Genomic DNA, 19,881 nt, shown 5'->3' with positions numbered 1-19,881 from the left:
GCATATGGGAATATAGAAAGCTGTTTATTGTTGAATCATTCTTGAGCTTTGGGAAGGACAGGCCATCTCATTTCTCCAGGTTGGTTGAATGAGACTCCTGAGAGTGATCTGCTGAGGTATTTGAAGTTACCAGTCAATCTAGGCAGTTGCCCACAATTTCTTTTAAATTTTTATTGTGAAATTTGAACACCAAAGTGGAATGGTATCGTGAACTTCCATATTATCACCCAACCCTCATACTCCACCACCATGGCCTACCCCATCATACCTTTGTTCCTTTTCCCTACTGGTTTAAATTCACTATTTTATGCTAGTAAAATATTTATTACTGTGTTTAAAAGATAAAGATCATTTTTAAGATTAATATATGTAAGAGTAATGAACTTTTGGATTGGATGACTAGAAATAATTGAGCACAACACTCTTGATAAGGAGTCTCATGATTTCATAAAAAATGTAAATCTGGGAGCCAGTAGCACACACCTGGTTAAGCACACATAGTACTAAGCACAAGGATCTGGGTTGAGCCTCCAGCTCCCCACCTGCAGGAGGGATGCTTCACAAGCAGCAAAGCAAGTCCGCAGATGACTGTCTCCCTCTTTATCACCCCATCCTCTCAAGTTCTCTCTATCCAGTAAAACGGAAAATATGACCACCAGGACCAGTGGATTCATACCAAGCCCCAGGGATAAGTCTAGAGGCAAAAACAAAACAAAAGGAAAAAAAATAATAATAACATAAACCTGAAGGAAGGGAGGGGGAATATTCTAATATTCTTCAATAGAACAAAGACCTCTCCCTATACTGCTACCATTAGAGAAGCACACACAAGACTACTATCTTTTTTTTTTTTTAAATATTTATTTCCTTTTGTTGCCCTTGTTTTATTGTTGTAGTTACTGTTGTTGTTCTTGATATCGTTGTTGGGTAGGACAGAGGAATGGAGAGAGGAGGGGAAGACGTGGAGAGAAAGATAGACACCTGCAGACCTGCTTCACCGCCTGTGAAGGGACTCCCCTGCAGGTGGGGAGCCGGGGGCTCGAACTGGAATTCTTACCGCGGTTGTTGTGCTTTGCACCACCTGCGCTTAACCCGCTGCGCTACTGCTCGACTCCCAAGACTATCATCTTGGTGAAGTGAAAATGGAGAGTCTGGTAACAGTGGTGACAGACCAGTTCTTCAAAAGAGGGAAGGGCTCTTGAGCAAAGAAGGGAGATAAACAATTTGGGATTAGTTTATTTCCTATATTCAGATCTGGTAATTAACAGATTCTCAAAATATAAAACATTAGAATCTTTTTAAATAAATATTTATTTTATTTTAGCATACAAAGAGAGAGATCTAGCCAGAGTATCAGTTGAATACATGGGATGTCAGAGACTGAACTCAGGAACTTATGCTTGAGAGCCTAATACTTGATGGACTGCACCACCTCCAGACAACATTGGAATATTTTAATTACAAGTAGATTTTCTGGAGTCTTGCTTTAATAGCATGCAAACTACCTCTTAGGTAGTAACTTTTAAAAATCTTTTTATTTATTAGATAGAGACAGAGAAATTGAGAGGGGAGGGGAAGATAGAGAAGAGAGAGACACAGAGACACCTGTAGGACTTCAACACTGGTGAAGCTTTGCCCCCTGAAGGTGGGGACAGGAGATTGAACCCCGATCCTTGAGCACTGTAATGTGTTTATTTTTCTTTATACCTGTCATCTTACCTTTAAAGTTTATCAGTTGCTAGGCTGGGGGACAGATGAATGGTTATGCAAAAAAACTTTCATGCCAGAGGCTCTGAGGTTCTAGGTTCAATCCCCTGCACCACGATAAGCCAGAGTTGAGCAGTGCTCTGGTGTCTGTCTCTGTCTCTCATTAGACTAAAATATATAAAGTATTTAAAGTTTATCAATTGCATATTCTCTCATTTGACATCCTGGTATGTAGTAACAAAAATCCATTGCCTAAAGTTTGCTTTTCATCATGAACTTGTACTCCTTGGCTATTGGGTAGAATAAGCAAACCAATCAGTGCTTTATTTACAGAAATGAAGTAATAGTGTAAGCCCACTATCAGACCAAAAACAGCAAGGGTGTAAAATATTGATCACTTCAGAGCTTCTTACTTGGCAGCATACAAATAGCTGGGCCAGTGGGCAAGCCAGTCTGCTCATCCTCTTCAAATAGTGTATTGAATTTTATGGCTAGTCCTCATACCATTTAGCCACTTTTCTATAATCTTTATCTTTCTTTTTATTTTGCTAAGTATAAAATTAGAAATGATTCATCTAAATTTCTAGATATTAGTGTTTATTCACTACAGAATTTAGTTGCTGAAATAACACGCAAGTTAATGAATAATTCTTTTTTGTACTCTGGCCTCTGATGGCAATTCATTTGTCACAACCATGTGAGTTTTGTAATTATTCTCTTGATACCTTCTAAAATGTTTTCAGCTTTCAAAGCACCTTTGATGCTTTTTTTTCCATTCCTTTTTATTCTGATCTTTTCAATGAATTTTTTTCATCTACCCCTAACTCTTTGGAAAGTCTCATGACTCCTAGTGTTCTAATTCTATGAAAGTATGAAAAGGAATGTGGAATTCTTTTAATTTATTTGTTTCTTACTGTAAATAAGTCAAAATTATGGTCAAGTTTGTTTACCATTTCACATAAAGAATGTAAGCCTCAGCTTTTAAAATCAAATTTGTGTTCTTGGCAAGCCTCATGACAGAGCTTCTCATTTTATCTTTAAACTTAGCTTTCCAAATAAACAGACCATTTGCTCTTATGACCATATCATATTTTCTCAAAGATTCAGAAGGGATAAAACCATGGAATAGTCAAATTATAGAAACAAATTTCTGAGAGATAAAACTCCTTCAGAGTTCATGGAGAATCATGTAGGAGTTGTATATAGTAAAAAATCAGATGACATTTCACCACTTCATACTTAAACTCCTATGTATCTGACTTAATAATTTCCTATATTTAGGTATTTAAATGAATCACAAATCCTTGTGAAATTCAGACAGTATAACACTTTTTTTTTTTTTTTGCCTACAGGGTTATCGCTGGGGCTAGCTACCTTCACTACTACAAATCCCCTGCTCTTGGAGGCCGTTTTTCTCATTTTGTTGCCCTTCTTGTAGTCATTATTGTTGTTATAGCTGTTGTTGGCTAGGACAGAGAAATTTGAGAGGAGGGAAGACAGAGAGGAGAGAAAGACAGACACCTGCTTCACCGGTTGTGAAGCGATCCCCCTGCAGGTGAGGAATAAGCCATCTTGATCATATCTAAAATGATGTAAAAGACCTGGAAAATTTTACATCAGTCAGGACTTCTGTACTGAGCTATGTTTCAAATTTAAAAAAATAATAATAAAGATCTTGTTGGCATTTGGGTTTTTTGAAAAGCCTCGGATTTTCTTTCAAAGGACAAAACCCTGACTGAGGAAGTATAAAATGGTGGTTGAAAACAAGATCTCCCAGGGTGGTCAGTAAGAACTGATCAAAGCTAAGCCAAGAAGTAAAGTCTGTTTACTCTCCTGGGGGGGAAAAAAAAAGAACAATATCTTTGGGCTGTAGTGTCTTCATCTATAACTTCCTAAAGTGTCATAAAAGAGATAATGTACATATAAGATGTAGCAACTAGGAAATAATATAACCACTACTAAAACAATTATTTTCAAATGAACTATGTTTAATTTTTATTTTTTGGTTTTCTTCAGTAGAAAATAAACTCCAGGAACTAGATAGTGGTGCATCTGGTTGAGCACATTTTACAGTGTACTAGGACTCTGGTTTCAAAGTCCCTGGTCCCCATCTGCATGAGGGAAGCTTCACAAGTGGTGAAGCAGTGCTGAATATGTATATCCCCTTCCCTCTGATTTCTGTCTCCAATAAATACTAAATAAAATGTTAAAAAAAAACAACTCCAAGATGTTAGATCTTACTTGTCTAGTATATCTGCTGAATACTGAATGTGCACTATTAACATAATGAATTTTGAAAAAGATTACCTTTTTTCCCCCAAAGAAGTTAGGGTTAAAGGAAATCCCCCAAAGAACTCTAAAATTGGCATTGCCTTAATTTTCAGTAGTTCAGAAAAAGTTGAAGGCTACCCAGCAAGATAACTATATGATGACAATATATGTGTAAACACTAAGAACTGTTCTGAGACTTTTAAAACATTTTTAAAAATATTTATTTTCCCTCTTGTTGCCCTTGTTTTTTATTGTTGTTGTAGTTATTATTGTTGTTATTGATGTCGTTGTTAGATAGGACAGAGAGAAATGGAGAGAGGAGAAGACAGAGGAAAATAGACACCTGGGAGTCAGGCGGTAGAGCAGCGGGTTAAGCGCACGTGGCGCTAAGCGCAAGGACCGGCATAAGGATCCCGGTTCAAGTCCCCGGCTTCCCACCTACAGGGGGGTCGCTTCACAGATGGTGAAGCAGGTCTGATGGTGTCTTCCCCCCCCATCTCCCCTTCTCTCTCCATTTCTCTCTGTCCTATCTAACAATGATGACATCAATAACAATAGTAACTACAACAACAAGAAAAAAACCAAGGGCAAGGAAAGGGAAAATAGAAATATATATATAAAGACACCTGTGAGGCAATCCCCCCCCCTGAGGTGGGGAGCCGGGGGTTTGAACCGGGATCTTTCCATTGTTCCTTGGGCTTCACGCCACGTGCACTTAACCCACTGCGCTACTGCCTGACTGCCCTATTTTGAGGCTTTAAAAGCACTTTGGTGGGGAGTCGGGCTGTAGCGCAGCGGGTTAAGCGCAGGTGGCGCGAAGCACAAGGACCGGCACAAGGACCGGCATAAGGATCCTGGTTCGAACCCCGGCTCCCCACCTGCAGGGGAGTCGCTTCACAGGCGGTGAAGCAGGTCTGCAGGTGTCTATCTTTCTCTCCCCCTCTCTGTCTTCCCCTCCCTCTCTCCATTTCTCTCTGTCCTATCCAACAACGACAACAACAATAATAACTACAACTACAACAACAAGGGCAACAAAAAGGGAATAAATAAATATTTTTTTAAAAAAAGCATTTTGGTTTTTTTATTATCCAATGACTGCGCTGCTGTAAAATGACTTTTTCAGAGGTGTGTGTATATGTGGGAGGTGGTGGGGTGGAGACAGAAAGGGGTATATCAGCACTGAAGCTTCCTTCAGTATAACGGGGTCTAAGCCTGAACCTGCTGTGAAGTACATAGCAAAGCAACACAATACCCAAGTGGGTTATTTTGATTTCAATCCAAGTTCCTGGAGAATTTATGTAACAGAATACTATGAAGGTTAAACAAGGTAACATAGCATGATCCACTTTATTATTTTTTTTAACTTACTTGGTAAGTAACAGTTTCTGGAGGTTAACGGCCCTCTTTCCTTCCATTTTCTTTTCAACACTAAGGTCTTGGGTTTGAGCTCAGGAAAAAAGAAATGACTAGGCAGATCCCTCCCACCCCTCACCTCCCTCCCCCAAACAGGAACAAAACTGGCACTTCTCCTAAAGCTTTCCTGAATGTTGCGGTGCAGTTTATTTTTCCCCCCGCTCCAGGGTTATTGCTGGAGTTCGGTGCCGGCACTACAGTAAGTCCACTGCGATTTTTTCCATTTTATTGATAGGACAGAGAGAGATTGAGAGGGCCAGGCGGTGGTTCACCTGGTTAAGTGCTCACACTACAGTGCGCAAGGACCCAGGTTCAAGCCCTTGGTCCCCACCCGCAGGGAAAAAGCTTCACGAGTGGTGAAGCAGGGCTGCAGGCCTCTGTCTCTCCATCTCCGCCTCCCCTCTCAATTTCTCTGTCTCTATCCAATAATGAATAAATAAAAATTTTAAATGATTTATTTATTTTTTGTTACCTTTGTTGTTTTTTTTTATTGTTGCTGTTACTGATGTCATTGTTGGATAGGACAGAGAGAAATGGAGAGAGGAGAAGACAGAGGGGAGGAGAAAGACATGAAGTGACTCCTCTGCAGGTGGGGAGCCGGGGGCTCCAACCGGGATCTTTACGCTGGTCCTTGTGCTTTGCGCAACGTGCACTTAACCCACTGCGCTACCGCCCGACTCCCCAAATAATTTTTTAAAAAGAGAAATTGAGAGGGGAGGGGAAGATAGGGAGAGAGAAAGATAAGACACCAGCAGACCTGCTTCACCGCTTGTGAAGTGTCCTCCCTGAAGGGGAGCCCGGAGCTCGACCCCAGATCATTGGGTGGGTCCTTGTGCTTGTGTATGTGCACTTAACCGGGTGCGCATCGCCCGTTCCCCCGGGAAGCAGACAATTTATCCCACGACTTCCCAGCAAAAGCCAAGAAGGACAGCTGGGAAAACGTGGTGTTACGGAAGGCCAACTTCACCCGAAGCCACGCCCTCCCCACCAGGGCGGAGTCACGGAGGTCAGCCCTCGGGATTGGTGCATCGCGTTTAAGTCACTTCCGCTGCCTCCTGGGCGGGCGTCGCTAAATGTCGTCACCGTTTCCGGATCCCAGAGGCCGCTGGCATTGATATTCTCAGGCGTCCGGTCTATGGAGTCTATTGGTGCCCCTGGCGGCGCCGAAGCTGGAGGTGGTGATCGAGTAGGGACCTTGCCCGGACACGATGTTATCGGGCTTGGCCGCCGCCGCTGCGGCCCACAGATGTAGCTGGTCCTCCCTGTACCGGCTCCGTCTGCGCTGCAGGGCGGCGGCCCGCGGCTCCAGCGAGCGCCAGGGTGAGTGTCCCGCGTCGGCCGCTGACTCCGCGGAAAGCCGAACTGGAGGATCGGGCCGGGCTCGGATCCTCGCCTGGGGGCTGCACGCCCGCTTATTCTTCCCCACCTGCAGATGCTTGCTTTCAGGCCTCCGATCGGAGCGATCTGGCGGCCGTATCTGATGCAGAGGCTTCTGACAGGTCTCCCAGACTCCGGTCTTAGCTACCCAGCCGCGGAAACTTGGGAGCCACTCATTGGCTGGGTGGCATTTATTAAGCCGACCGCGTTGTGATGAATAACTTCGTACGTGCGCATCGCAGCGCTAATGATGACACCCCCCCCCCCCTTCCGAGCAATGGGAAATGTGTCCTTCACAAAGTCCTAGGGTCTTTGGAGCTCGTCGATTTATCTTTATTGATCATTTTTGACCCAGTAAATGTCCTTGTACCACCCCTCCCCTTATTTTCCCAACTTTTTTTTTTTTTTTTTTTTAAGGAGGAAGAATGTGTCTTACACCTAAGTAGTGTGTGCTGCTCATCAGTTACGAATCATTTATTGAATGAATTCAGTTTTGAACAGAAAATCAAAAGTACTCTTTCGTTCCCTTGGACACTTTTCTTTTTGGTTAAAAAAAAAAGTAGCCATGGTAGGTAGCAAAACCCCAGAACAAAGTGGTCAGTGAGAGTAATCTTCATTCTTTTCTGATTCAAAATTACATTGTTCAGTAATTTTCAAAATATGTTTTAATCAAGCTAGCTTCAGTTCTTGCCATAGTCTGGCATTCCATAACTTGATGCTTTCGAACTGGTAGGAATTATGAGGGAGAAGACAGACCAAATCTGTGCCCAACAGCAGCCTTCAGATTCTTGGGGATCCAGAACATTTCTTTATTTTGTCTATATAATTTTGATAAGAAATTGAGAGGGGAGAGGGAAATAGGGAGAGACTTTAACTTTTTTCTGAACAAAAGTTTAAAATGCCTAAAAGACAAAATAATGTTTTAAGAAACAGCATATTTGTAACCCAGCAAAGAGAAGTGGGGCTTGCTGTCATTCAGTATTTTTTAAGTAATGTAAGCTACAGGAATTTATGCTGTGCCGTAAATTAGATTGTACTTGTATCTTTTATTTGCAACAGATGCAAAAACTGGTTGTCAGAATTTAATGACATTTTCATAAGTTGCTGAATTTTAATAGCATTGTCATTGGGACTTCTTGGTAGTGATAAACAAGTATAAGTTGATTTTTCATACTACCAGTATACCTGTTCTTTTCTAAACAAAAGGAATTACTGGCTATACTTACTTTACTCCAAATTCCCCAAGTAAATTTTCTAGCATGCTTGCTTTCATTGACTAAGCAATTTCAGCTAGCTACTTACACTTAAATTAGGTGTAGTGGCAGAATTTTAAATGTTGATTTTTTTTTTTTTAATTTTTTATTTAAGAAAGGATTAGTGAACAAAAGCATAAGGTAGGAGGGGTACAACTCCACACAATTCCCAACACCCAATCCCCATAACCCACCCCCTCCCCTGATAGCTTTCCCATTCTCTATCCCTCTGGGAGCATGGACTCAGGGTCGTTGAGGGATGCAGAAGGTAGAAGGTCTGGCTTCTGTAATTGCTTCCCCGCTGAACATGGGCGTTGACTGGTCGGTCCATACCCCCAGTCTGCCTCTCTCTTTCCCTAGTAGGGTGTGACTCTGGGGAAGCTGAGCTCCAGGACACATTGGTGGGGTCTTCAATCCAGGGAAGCCTAGCCAGCATCCTGGTGGCATCTGGAACCTGGTGATTGAAAAGAGAGTTAACATATGAAGCCAAACAATTTGTTGAGTTAAATGTTGATTTAAAGAAAAAGTTGAAATAGTGTTACTTGCAGTTTGTTCTCTGTAAAAACAGAGAGAAAATGTTGGGAGTAGACTGATGATAAGATCTTAGTAGCTTTGCACTCTTGAAGAAAATGTCTTTGCTTAGTCCTGTGGAATACTGAGTGCTAGATGAAAGACTAGTAGCTTATTTTAAACATCATCTCTAAGAAAGGGTATTAATATTGTATTTAGTACTTTTCTGCCTCCTTTAATCAATAAATTCAACAATTTATTCAACAAATGTATGTACATATGCATTTTAATACTTTAGTTTATTTTTATTATTTTATAAAAATATGTTTTATGGGGCCAAGTGGTGGCACACCTGGTTAAGCGCACACACATTACAGTGCACAAGGACCTGGCATCAGGCTCCCAGTCCCTACCTGCAGGGGAGAGTTTGTTAATTGGGGAAGCAGTGCCACAAGGTGTCTCTCGCCCTCTCTCCCTCTCTTTCTTTCCCCTCTCAATTTCACTCTGCCTCTACCCAACAAATAAGAAAATAAAGTATCAAAAATATATGTTTTATTTATTTTTAATGAGAGAAATACAGAAAGAGACCAGAAAGTGTTCAGTTCTGGCTTATGGGAGTGCTGGGAGTTGAACCTGGGACCTTTGAACCTCAGGCATAAGAGTCTTTTGTATAGCCATTGTGCTATCTCCCCAGCCCCTTGTGTGTGTGTGTGTGTGTGTGTGTGTGTGTGTGTATATATATATATATATATATATATATATATATATATATATATATATATATTAGAATACAAAATCTTAAAGGCAGCAATGCATTCTGCAATTCTGTGTAATTTTCAATCTTGTATTAATGGCAAATATGTACTTTAAAGTTGCTGATGACTGAAATTCCAGTGAAGTTAAAAATTAAGGAAATAATTATCAAGGAAGCTATCAAAGGTTCCTAGGATAGTGTTAAAAGGACCGAGAAGTTAGTAGAAGAGATCCTGACTGTCCAAGAAAACAAAAAACTAAAGGATAGAGCATTCATCAGGCTGATGACTAAAATGGATTATAATGCACTAGTAAATATTTAAGTATATGAAATGGTCATTATATATACACTTACATTAGTGCCATGATTGCAGTATGGTAGATAATAAGCTCATTATTTCATTAGGTTGATAAAAGAAAAAAAATTAAACATTTAAGCTGACTTATATAAACTGCTAGATGGCTAAATAAATTAGGGTAAATTTATTTTTGCATTGATAGAGGCAGTCTGGTAAATAAAAATACAAGGAGATTAGAATATCTCTTAATTTTCTGATTTCCTGGGGCCAGGTGGTGGCACACCTGGTTTGAGTGTACATGTTACAATGTGCAAGGACACAGTTCGAGGGAGCCCTTGGTCCCCACCTGTAGTGGGAAAGCTTTGCAATTGGTAAAGCTGTGCTGCAGGTGTGTCTGTCTCCCTCCCTCTCTGCCACCCCCCACTTCTTGATTTCTGGCTGTCTCTATCCAATAAATAAAGATTTAAAAATTCTTTTTAAGGTTATAATTTTCTAATTTCCTAATTGTTTCAGGCATTGAACTCAATAGGCATCATAAAAATTAAAGACACAACCAAATATTATATGGTTTCGAATGAACTCTTTTTTTTTCCCCCCTCTAGGGTTATTGCTGGGCTTGGTGCCTGCACCATGAATCCACCGCTCCTGGAGGCCATTTTTTTCCCCCTTTTCTTGCCCTTGTGGTTGTAGCCTTGTTGTGGTTATTATTATTGCCATTGTTGATGTTGTTCGTTGTTGGATAGGACAGAGAGAAATGGAGAGAGGAGGGGAAGACAGAGAAGGGGAGAGAAAGATAGACACCTGCAGACCTGCTCCACCGCCTGTGAAGCGACTCCCCTGTAGGTGGGGAGCCGGGGGCTCGAACCGGGATCCTTACGCTGGTCCCTGCGCTTTGCGCCGCATACGCTTAACCCACTACGCCACGGCCCGACCCCCATGAGCTTTTTTTTTTTTTAAGACATTCATTCGCTTTTTTTTTTTTTTTTAAATTTCTCCCCTGAGACAAGGAGAGAACCCCAGAGCATTACTCTGGCATATGTGATGAGGGGAGTCAAATTCAGGATCTCACACCTGCTTGTCCAGTGCTTCATCTACTCTGAGGCCAGTAACTCATCACTTCTTGATGAGTAGTGTCTTTATCTAAAGGATGTGAATTTGGGATAAAGCCTTTACATGTGTTAATTTATAGAAATATAAAACAGTATAAACATAGCCATTGGAATTCAATCTGCAAAATTCTAGGAAACTACTGGGATAAAAACTTGGTTTCTTCAATGTAAAAAATTACACACACACACACACACAAAAGACATTGTTGTTTAAAAGACTTTTTTAAAAAAAATACTTATTCCCTTTTTTTGCCCTTGTTTTTTGTGTTTTTTTATTGTTGTTATTAATGTCGATGTTGTTGGATAGGACAGAGAGAAATGGAGAGAGAAGGGGAAGACAGAGATGGGGAGAGAGAGACACCTGCAGACATGCTCAACCACTTGTGAAGCGATTCCCTGCAGGTGGGGATCTGGGGGCTCGAACCGGGGTCCTTACGTGGTCCTTGCGCTTTGCGCCACGTGCGCTTAAACTGCTGTGCTACAGCCTGACTCCCAAACAGGAAACTTTTTAAAAATGATTTTATTTATTAATGAGAAAGGAGGAGAGAAAAAGAATCAGGCTTCACTTTGCTGCCAGGGATTGGACTTGGGACCTCATGCCTGAGAGTCCAATGCTTTATACACGGTGCCAACTCCTGGACCACGAAAAAAAGAAACTTAAGGGGGCCGAGCAGTAGCGCAGCGGGGTAAGCGCAAATGGCGAAGCGCAAGGACCGGTGTAAGAATCCCGGTTCGAGCCCGGCTCCCCACCTGCAAGGGGGTTGCCTCTCAAGCGGTGAAGCAGGTCTGCAGATGTCTGTCTTCCCCATCTCTCTCCATTTCTCTCTGTCCTAGCCAACAGCTATGACAACAGTAATAAGAACAATAACAAGGGTAACAAAAGGGAAAAAATGGCCTCCAGGAGCATTGAATTTGCAGTGCTGCAACCGAGCCCCAGCAATAACCTTAGAGGCAAAAAAAAAAAAAAAAAAAAATGAAACTTAAATGACACCTCAGTCATAGTGTGAACCTTGTTAGTCTGCTTACACACACACACACAAAATAGCCATTTGTAACAATTGGAAATTTGATATAAAAGATATTTGATTAAAAAAATTTTTGTTTATTTACTTACTGGATAGAGACAGCCAGAAATCGAGAGGAAAGGGAATGATAGGGAGAGAGACAGAGAGACACCTGCAATACTGCTTCACCACTTGCAAAGCTTTCCCTCTACCGGTAGGGACAGGGATCCTTGCACATTGTGAACCCAGATCCTTGCACATTGTAACATGTGCGCTCAACCAGGTGCACCACCACCCAGCCCCAAAGATATGTGATTATTTGAGAGAATTTTATATTACTTTTTAATGTGTAGTTGTGGTATAGTTATATTAATAAAAGTTCTCTAGATACACACTGAAATATTTAATCAATGAAATTATTTTATGCATTGTATTTGCATTAAATTATTGGGTTGTCAGAAGTCGTGACATATTTTTCTGTACAAAAAAATGCATCATGACTTCTGAAAACCCAGTCAAGTATTACTGGGCTACTAAGTATGAAAAGAGCAGTAAGCGATGCTAGCTAAAAGAAGAGGCAGAGGGGCCTGGTGGTGACACAGCTGGTTGAGCACACATTAGGCTACCATGCAGGAAGACCTGGGTTCAAAGCCCGTGGCTCCCCCACTTGCAGTGGTGGGGAAGGTTCACAAGCATTCAGCAGTACTGCAGGTCTTTCTCTGTCTGTCTGTCTGTCTGTCTCTCTCTCTCTCCCTCTCTCTCCCTCTTTCTTTCTGTCTCCCTTTCTCTCTCCTCTCAATTTCTGTATTATGAATAAAATTAAAAAAAAAAAAGAGGTAGAGTGGCAGGAGAAATAGTTTGCTTAGTGGAGCTCCAGACTATCCTTCCGAGGGTCCGCCCCTGTTTGATCCCTGGCTCCACATACACTGGCCTGCTGCTCTGGCTTCTTTCTCCATCCTCTCTGCCGCATGTGATGGTTTGTTTCTTTCTTTCTCTCTTTCTTTTCCTTCCTTCCATCCTTCCTTCCTTCCCTTTCCTCCAGGGTTATCACTGGGGCTCGGTGCCTACACTACAAATCCACTGCTCCTGAAGGCTATTTTTTCCCTTTTGTTGCCCTTGTTGTTTATTGTTGTTGTAACTGTTATTGTTGTCATTGCTGTCAATGTTGTTGGGTAGGACAGAGAGAAATTGAGAAAGGAGGGAAACAGAGAGGGGGAGAGAAAGACACCTGCAGACCAGCCTCACTGCTTGTGAAGTGACCCTCCTGTAGGTGGGGGGTTGGAACCAGGATCCTTAAGCCAGTCCTTGCACTTTGTGCCATGTGTGCTTAACCTGCTGTGCTACTGCCCGACCCCTGTGAAGTTTTCTTTTATGTAATAAATGAAATCAATCTTTAAAAAAAAAAAGAGAGAGAGAGAAAGTGGGAACATTGGTAAACATTAAATGGTTATTATGCAAAAAATTAGTATGGAGGGAGTTACTGGGGCAGGTAGAGACAGATGAGACAAGATTGTCCCTAAGTTAATAATTGCTGAATTAAGCTAAGGTCTGTACTAAAGTTTAAGTACCTTTGCACCATTAATTTTTTTAGTTCAATTTATTAATATATATGCTTGCATTAGTGATTTAATGATGATTTACAAGATTAGAAGATTATAATAGAGGCCATAATTCCACTATAGTCTTCACCACGGAAGTTCCATATTGCCATCCCCTCCAGCAGAAATCACCATAGTTCTCCCAGTGTCACAGATAAGGGTTGACTATCTATATAGCCAGAAAATTTGGGGAAATGCTTATGTCCCTGATGCTCTTCAGATTATCTTCAGCATTCACACTCCATTATGTTTCAGTGAATCCTCAGAACTATTTTTTAATATTTTATTTGTTTAGTAATGAGAGGGATAGGAGATGGGGGGTGGAGAGAGAGAGAGAAAGAGAGCGAGAACCAGACATCGCCGCCGGTACATGTGTTGTGGAGGTCTGAAATCAGGACCTCATGCTTGGGAGTCCAGCACCTTATCTACTGCGCCACCTCCTGGACCACTTTTTTTTTCCCCCAGAGCGCGGCTCAGCTCTGGTTTATGATAGCATGGGGGAATTGAACCTGGGACATAATATCCTCAGGCATGAGAGTCTTTTTGTTGTTGTTGTATTGGATAGAGATAGAAATTGAGAAGGGTGGGGGAGATAGGGAGAGAGACAGACACTTACAGCCCTGCTTCACCACTTGCAAAGCTTTCCCCTGGCAGGTGGGGATTGGGGGTTCAAACCTGGGTCCTTCAGCATTGTAACATGTGTGCTCAACCAGGTGCGCCACCATCCAGCCCCGGATCCTTAGAACTGTTAAGAAAAAGTTGGTTCTTGATTTCAGGAGGCACACGCACTGCCACACTTTACTATTTCTGGAAGCTGTGAGAAAAGTTTCTCTCCCATCCTTCCTTTCTCCTCCCTCCCTCCCTCCCTCTCCCTTTCTTCCTCCCTCCCTCCCTCCCTCCCTCCCTCTTTCTTCCTTCCTCCCTCCCTCTCGCTCCCTTTCTTCCTCCCTCCCTCCCTCTCCCTTCCTTCCTTCCTTCCTCTCTTTCTCTTTCTTTCTTCCTTCCTTTCTTTCTCTCTCTCTCTTTCTTTCTTTTTTTTTTTTTTTTAAATTTTTTTATTTAAGAAAGGAGTAATTAACAAAACCATAAGGTAGGAGGGGTACAACTCCACACAATTCCCACCACCCAATCTCCATATCCCACCCCCTCCCCTGATAGCTTTCCCATTCTCTATCCCTCTGGGAGCATGGACCCAGGGCCATTGTGGGTTGCAGAGGGTGGAAGGTCTGGCTTCTGTAATTGCTTCCCCGCTGAACATGGGCGTTGACTGGTCGGTCCATACTCCCAGTCTGTCTCTCTCTTTCCCTAGTAGGGTGGGTCTCTGGGGAAGCTGAGCTCCAGGACACATTGGTGGGGTCTTCAATCCAGGGAAGCCTGGCCAGCATCCTGGTGGCATCTGGAACCTGGTGATTGAAAAGAGAGTTAACATACGAAGCCAAACAATTTGTTGAGCTTTCTTTCTTTTCATAGCACTGCTCAGCTCTAGTTTATGGTGTTGTTGGGGAGATTGAACCTGGGGTTTTGAAGCCTCAGGCATCAGTCTTTGCATAACCATTAAGCTATCTACCCACACACAACTTTTTTTTTTTTTTGTGATATGACGTGACTTTATTTTTTTTTATTTTTATTTTTTTATTTATTTTTTATTTTTTTATTTTTTATTTAGGAAAGGATTAATTAACAAAACCATAGGGTAGGAGGGGTACAACTCCACACAATTCCCACGGCCCAATCTCCATATCCCACCCCCTCCCCCGATAGCTTTCCCATTCTCTATCCCTCTGGGAGCATGGACCCAGGGTCATTGTGGGTTGCAGAAGGTAGAAGGTCTGGCTTCTGTAATTGCTTCCTCGCTGAACATGGGCGTTGACTGGTCGGTCCATACTCCCAGTCTGCCTCTCTCTTTCCCTAGTAGGGTGGGGCTCTGGGGAAGCTGAGCTCCAGGACACATTGGTGGGGTCTTCAATCCAGGGAAGTCTGGCCGGCATCCTGATGACACCTGGAACCTGGTGACTGAAAAGAGAGTTAACATACAAAGCCAAACAAATTGTTGAGCAATCATGGACCCAAAGCTTGGAAAAGCCACACACAACTTTTAATTTTTTTTTTTTTTGCCTCCAGGGTTATCGCTGTCCTGGAGACTGTTTTGTTGCCCTTATTGCCTTTGTTGTGGTTATTATTGTTATTGTTGTTATAGTTGTTGGATAGGACAGAGAGAGATGGGGAAGACAGAGAGAAAGACACCTGCAGACCTGCTTCACCGCTTGTGAAGTGACCCCCCCATGCAGGTGGGGAGCCGGGGGCTCGAACCAGGTTCCTTACACGGTCCTGTGCTTTGCGCCACTGAACTACCGCCCAGCCCCTAACTTTAAAATTATTAACCTTAAGCTCTTGGAAAATCTTTACTATCTCAAATAATAAAATTTTATTGTTTCACCTACAAATTTAGAAAAAAATATATACAGATTGACTTGGTTTTGGGGCTCTAAACAATCAATTGTTAAAAAAAAAAGCGAGAGAGAGAGAGAGAGAGAGAGAAGGGCACTTGAGAGTCGAGACAGATTTTTGTGCCGCTTCATTAGAACTGTGTAATGCAGTTTCTCTTTTTATTCCAGCTCTCCAAAGCCCGGTCAACTCATATGCAGCTGAAGTGTTTCATAGTCTTCTATTCTTCCATCAATTAAAATTCCCATATACTGAGGAATTTTGCACTAAATGTTGATCTAATTATCTGATCAGTGACATATGAATGGTTGATGAATGTAATTCACTTATTATTGATGGTGAAATGAAAGGGGGAAATATCTCCAGCTAGTAGAAGGAAGATACAGGGTAATTTTTAGTAGGAAACCTTTCTGACACCCTCCCACCTTTCCACACCCCAAGAGCTTTTTAATTCTGAAAAGTATACTACAACATGTCAGCTTTAAAAAAAAATTATTTTATTTTAGTGAGAGAGAGAAAGGCCAGAGCACTGCTCAGCTCTGACTTATGGTGGTGCTAGGAACTAACAGTATGTCAACATTTTTTTAACAGCATATGAAATAGTCACTGATATTTGCTAACTGTATTTTAGAATGATATCTAAGATGACTATTTGACTTTATATATGCTTTCAAAGTGTCCAAATCTACAAATTAGGGAAAATAGGGACATGATTCTAATTTTTTTCTTTTTCTGTATGAAGTATAGGCTGCACACACAAGGGGTGACTTGAAAGACCTTGTTTTTTGAGAGTGACTTGCCCTTGTGCATTTGACTAACAGTGTCAAAGTTTTTTGTTATGTAAAACTATTCTTTTTTTTCCTCTTTTATTTTATTTTATTTTTTTTTATATTTGTTTACTTATTTTCCCTTTTTTTTGCCCTTGTTTTTCATTGTTGTAGTAATTATTGTTGTTGTTATTCATATCGTTGTTGTTAGATAGGATAAAGAGAAATGGAGAGAGGAGGGGAAGACAGAGATGGGGACAGAAAGACACCTGCAGACCTGCTTCACCACCTGTGAATCGATGCCCCTGCAGGTGGGGAGCGGGGGGCTTGAACCGGGATCCTTTCACTGGTCCTTGCACTTTGCACCATGTGTGCTTAACCCACTGTGCTACCCCGACTTCCTCTTTTTTTTTTTTTTAATATTTATTTATCTATTCCCTTTTGTTGCCCTTGTATGTAAAACTATTCTAACTCTAGGGGCTGTGAAAATCCTTACTGAGTTCGTTTGAAATTAATTTCTTGTTTTTATTTATTTTTTTTTTGCTTTGCTTTTTGTCTTAGAATGGCAGAATTTAGTGACATTTGGGAGCTTTTCAAATATGGTCCCCTACAGTCACCCACACATCTGTCCATCAAATCCCGTCAAGTTGTACTCCACAGATGTTCACAAAGACAAACAAGGATCACAAACTCTCAGAGTGGAAAAAGTATCATTACTTGATAAAGCAGGTATGTATACATGTTTTAAATTACTTTTTCTCCTGTATACTGGAATAGTTTGCATAAGATTATTTGTTCCTGGAATGCTTGATAGAACTGTAAAACGAATGGGGGGTGGCGTGGGGTGGGGATGGGTAGTAGACAGCATAATGGTTATGCAAAGAGATTCTCATGCCTGAGGCTCTGAAGTCTCAGGTTCAATTCCCCCCCCCACCCCCCACCCCCCACCCCCCCGGCCCCCCATAAGCCAGAGCTGAGCAGCGCTCTGGTAAATAAATGGACTGTAAAACAGGACTAGCCCTTAATGTGTGTGCTCTACAGGTGCACCGCCACCTGGCCCCTTGGGCTAGTACTTTTCAAGGGGGGGGGGATATATCATCAAACTTAATAAGACCTTTTAAAATTGCTGTTTCTTTTTGGCTCAGTTTTGCTGTTCTGTTCTCCAACAATCTGTCTACTGAAACTGAAAATTTAATTTATTGGTACAAAGTTCATGGTATTCTCTCTCTCTCTCTCTCTTTTTTTTTTTTTTTTGCCTCCAGGGTTATCTCTGGGCCTTGGTGCCTGCACTAGGAATCCACAGCTCCTGTGGCCATTTTTTCTTTTTTTTTTGGATAGGACAGAAAGAAATTGAGAGGGGAGGGGAAGAGAGAGAGAGAGAGAGAGAGAGAGAGACCTGCAGCCCTACTTCACCACTTGTGAAGCGACTCCCTTGCAGGTGAGGAGTCAAGGGCTCGAACGAGGATCCTTGAGCAGGTTGTACCTCAAACTATGTGTACTTAACCTGGTGGTGCACCAGAGCCCGGCCCCTCATGGTATTCTGTTATGAAAAGCTTAATAGTATGTGTAGCATATGTAGTCAGTTGTATTCCTTTTTCATTCCCAACTATGTTTGTCTTATTTTTTGAGTAATCTTGCTGGAGCTTTGTCCATTTTTTTTTTCATTTTTAAGATCAATTTTGACTTTGAGCCTTTATGCTATCTATATGTTTGTTTCATATTTCATACTTTTTATCCTTACCATAATTATGGCCTCCTTTCTACCTGAAAACAATTTGCAAAGGAGGAAGACTGAAAGTTGTACAGGGAGTCGGGCTATAGCCCAGCGGGTTAAGCGCAGGTGGTGCAAAGTGCAAGGAGAAGGATCCTGGTTCGAGCCCCCGGCTCCCCACCTGCAGGGGAGTCGCTTCACAGGCAGTGAAGCAGGTCTGCAGGTGTCTATCTTTCTCTCCTCCTCTCTGTCTTCCCCTCCTCTCTCCATTTCTCTCTGTCCTATCCAACAACAACGACAACAATAATAACTACAACAATAAAACAACAAGGGCAACAAAAGGGAATAAATAAAAAATAAATATTAGGGAGTCGGGCTGTAGCGCAGCGGGTTAAGCGCAGGTGGCGCAAAGCACAAGGACCGGCATAAGGATCCCGGTTTGAACCCGGCTCCCCACCTGCAGGGGAGTCGCTTCACAGGCGGTGAAGCAGGTCTGCAGGTGTCTATCTTTCTCTCCTCCTCTCTGTCTTCCCCTCCTCTCTCCATTTCTCTCTGTCCTATCCAACAACGACGACAACAACAACAATAACTACAACAATAAAAAAACAACAAGGGCAACAAAAGGGAATAAATAAATTAAAGATAAATAAAAATAAAAAATATAACAAAAAAAGAATTAAAAAAATAAATGAATATTAAAAAAAGAAAGTCGTACAAGTTGTGTCCAGTGTAGGCTAGTAGCAGTGATTTTTTTTTCTTTTTTCTTTTAAGAACTTAAGGAGATTAACTGAATAATTAGGACTTGGTGGTTGAATCAGGGGAAAGGAAGGAGAGAGTAAGGAAAGGACAATTCCTGGGCAATTATGCAGATAATGTCATTGACTTCTAATATCATGGCTAACAAACCTGGGAGTTACTTGGAAGTGAAGTTAATGCCTGAGTCTTGGGAATCTGAATTGTAAGTGTCTACCTAGGTGATTGGATAAAGTACTGTTGTGTTCTGAGACACATCACTTGTTGACTGAGTTACTGTAATAGCCTTCTGCCTGGTCGGTCTGCTTCTGCTCTATTATTTACTGATACCATACTCTTTCTGGCCCTTAGAAATGCAAATCTTTGGGGGTCGGGCGGTGGCGGCGCAGTGGGTTGAGCGCACGTGATGCAAAGCCCAGCGACCGGCATAAGGATCTCCGTTCTAGCCCCCGCCTCCCCACCTGCAGGGGAGTCGCTTCACAAGCGGTGAAGCAGGTCTGCAGGTGTCTATCTTTCTCTCCCATCTTTCTCTCCCCCTCTCTGTCTTCCCCTCCTCTCTCCATTTCTCTCTGTCCTATTCAACAACGAACAACATCAACAATGGTAATAATAATAACCACAACGAGGCTACAACAAGGGAAACAAAGGGGGGCGGGGGGAATGGCCTCCAGGAGGCGTGGATTCATGGTGCAGGCACGGAGCCCAGCAATAATCCTGGAGGGAAAAAAAAAAAGAAATGCAAATCTTTTTCTTGTTATGAAGCTTTATTCTAGTTGCCTTTTTTTTTCCAAAGTGCCTTTCATCACAAGGCTAATACCTTCTGGTTATTTACATATTTAAAGAATATTTATTTATTAGTGAGGAAGAGGGAGAGAAAGAAAAACACAAAGCAATACTCTGGCATATAGGAT

General features: G+C 41.9%; 2 protein-coding genes across 3 annotated transcripts in view; both read left to right on the top strand.

The window, feature by feature from the left end:
• The window catches only part of TMEM33 (transmembrane protein 33), a 33,807-nt gene extending 29,934 nt beyond the window's left edge, over nucleotides 1-3,873 (top strand). Inside the window, exon 9 of one of the 2 annotated variants that reach the window (XM_016189959.2) lies at nucleotides 3,060-3,873. In XM_016189959.2, coding sequence (XP_016045445.2) covers nucleotides 3,060-3,077 — 18 coding nt within the window. In that variant the 3' untranslated portion in view covers nucleotides 3,078-3,873. The remainder of the gene's footprint in view (nucleotides 1-3,059) is intronic. The other variant, XM_007527006.3, reaches the window with a different exon arrangement.
• Nucleotides 3,874-6,462: 2,589 nt separating this feature from the next.
• Nucleotides 6,463-19,881, top strand: part of SLC30A9 (solute carrier family 30 member 9) — a 60,116-nt gene continuing 46,697 nt past the window's right edge. The window contains exons 1-2 of the mRNA XM_016189955.2: nucleotides 6,463-6,711; nucleotides 17,068-17,235. Of these exons, the coding sequence (XP_016045441.1) occupies nucleotides 6,600-6,711; nucleotides 17,068-17,235 (280 nt within the window). The 5' untranslated portion in view covers nucleotides 6,463-6,599. The remainder of the gene's footprint in view (nucleotides 6,712-17,067; nucleotides 17,236-19,881) is intronic.

This window comes from Erinaceus europaeus, chromosome 3 (assembly GCF_950295315.1).
Source record: "Erinaceus europaeus chromosome 3, mEriEur2.1, whole genome shotgun sequence".
NCBI classification, from domain to species: domain Eukaryota; kingdom Metazoa; phylum Chordata; class Mammalia; order Eulipotyphla; family Erinaceidae; genus Erinaceus; species Erinaceus europaeus.
Note: the sequence above shows the minus strand (reverse complement) of the source record. Positions and strands in the feature narration are given on the sequence as shown.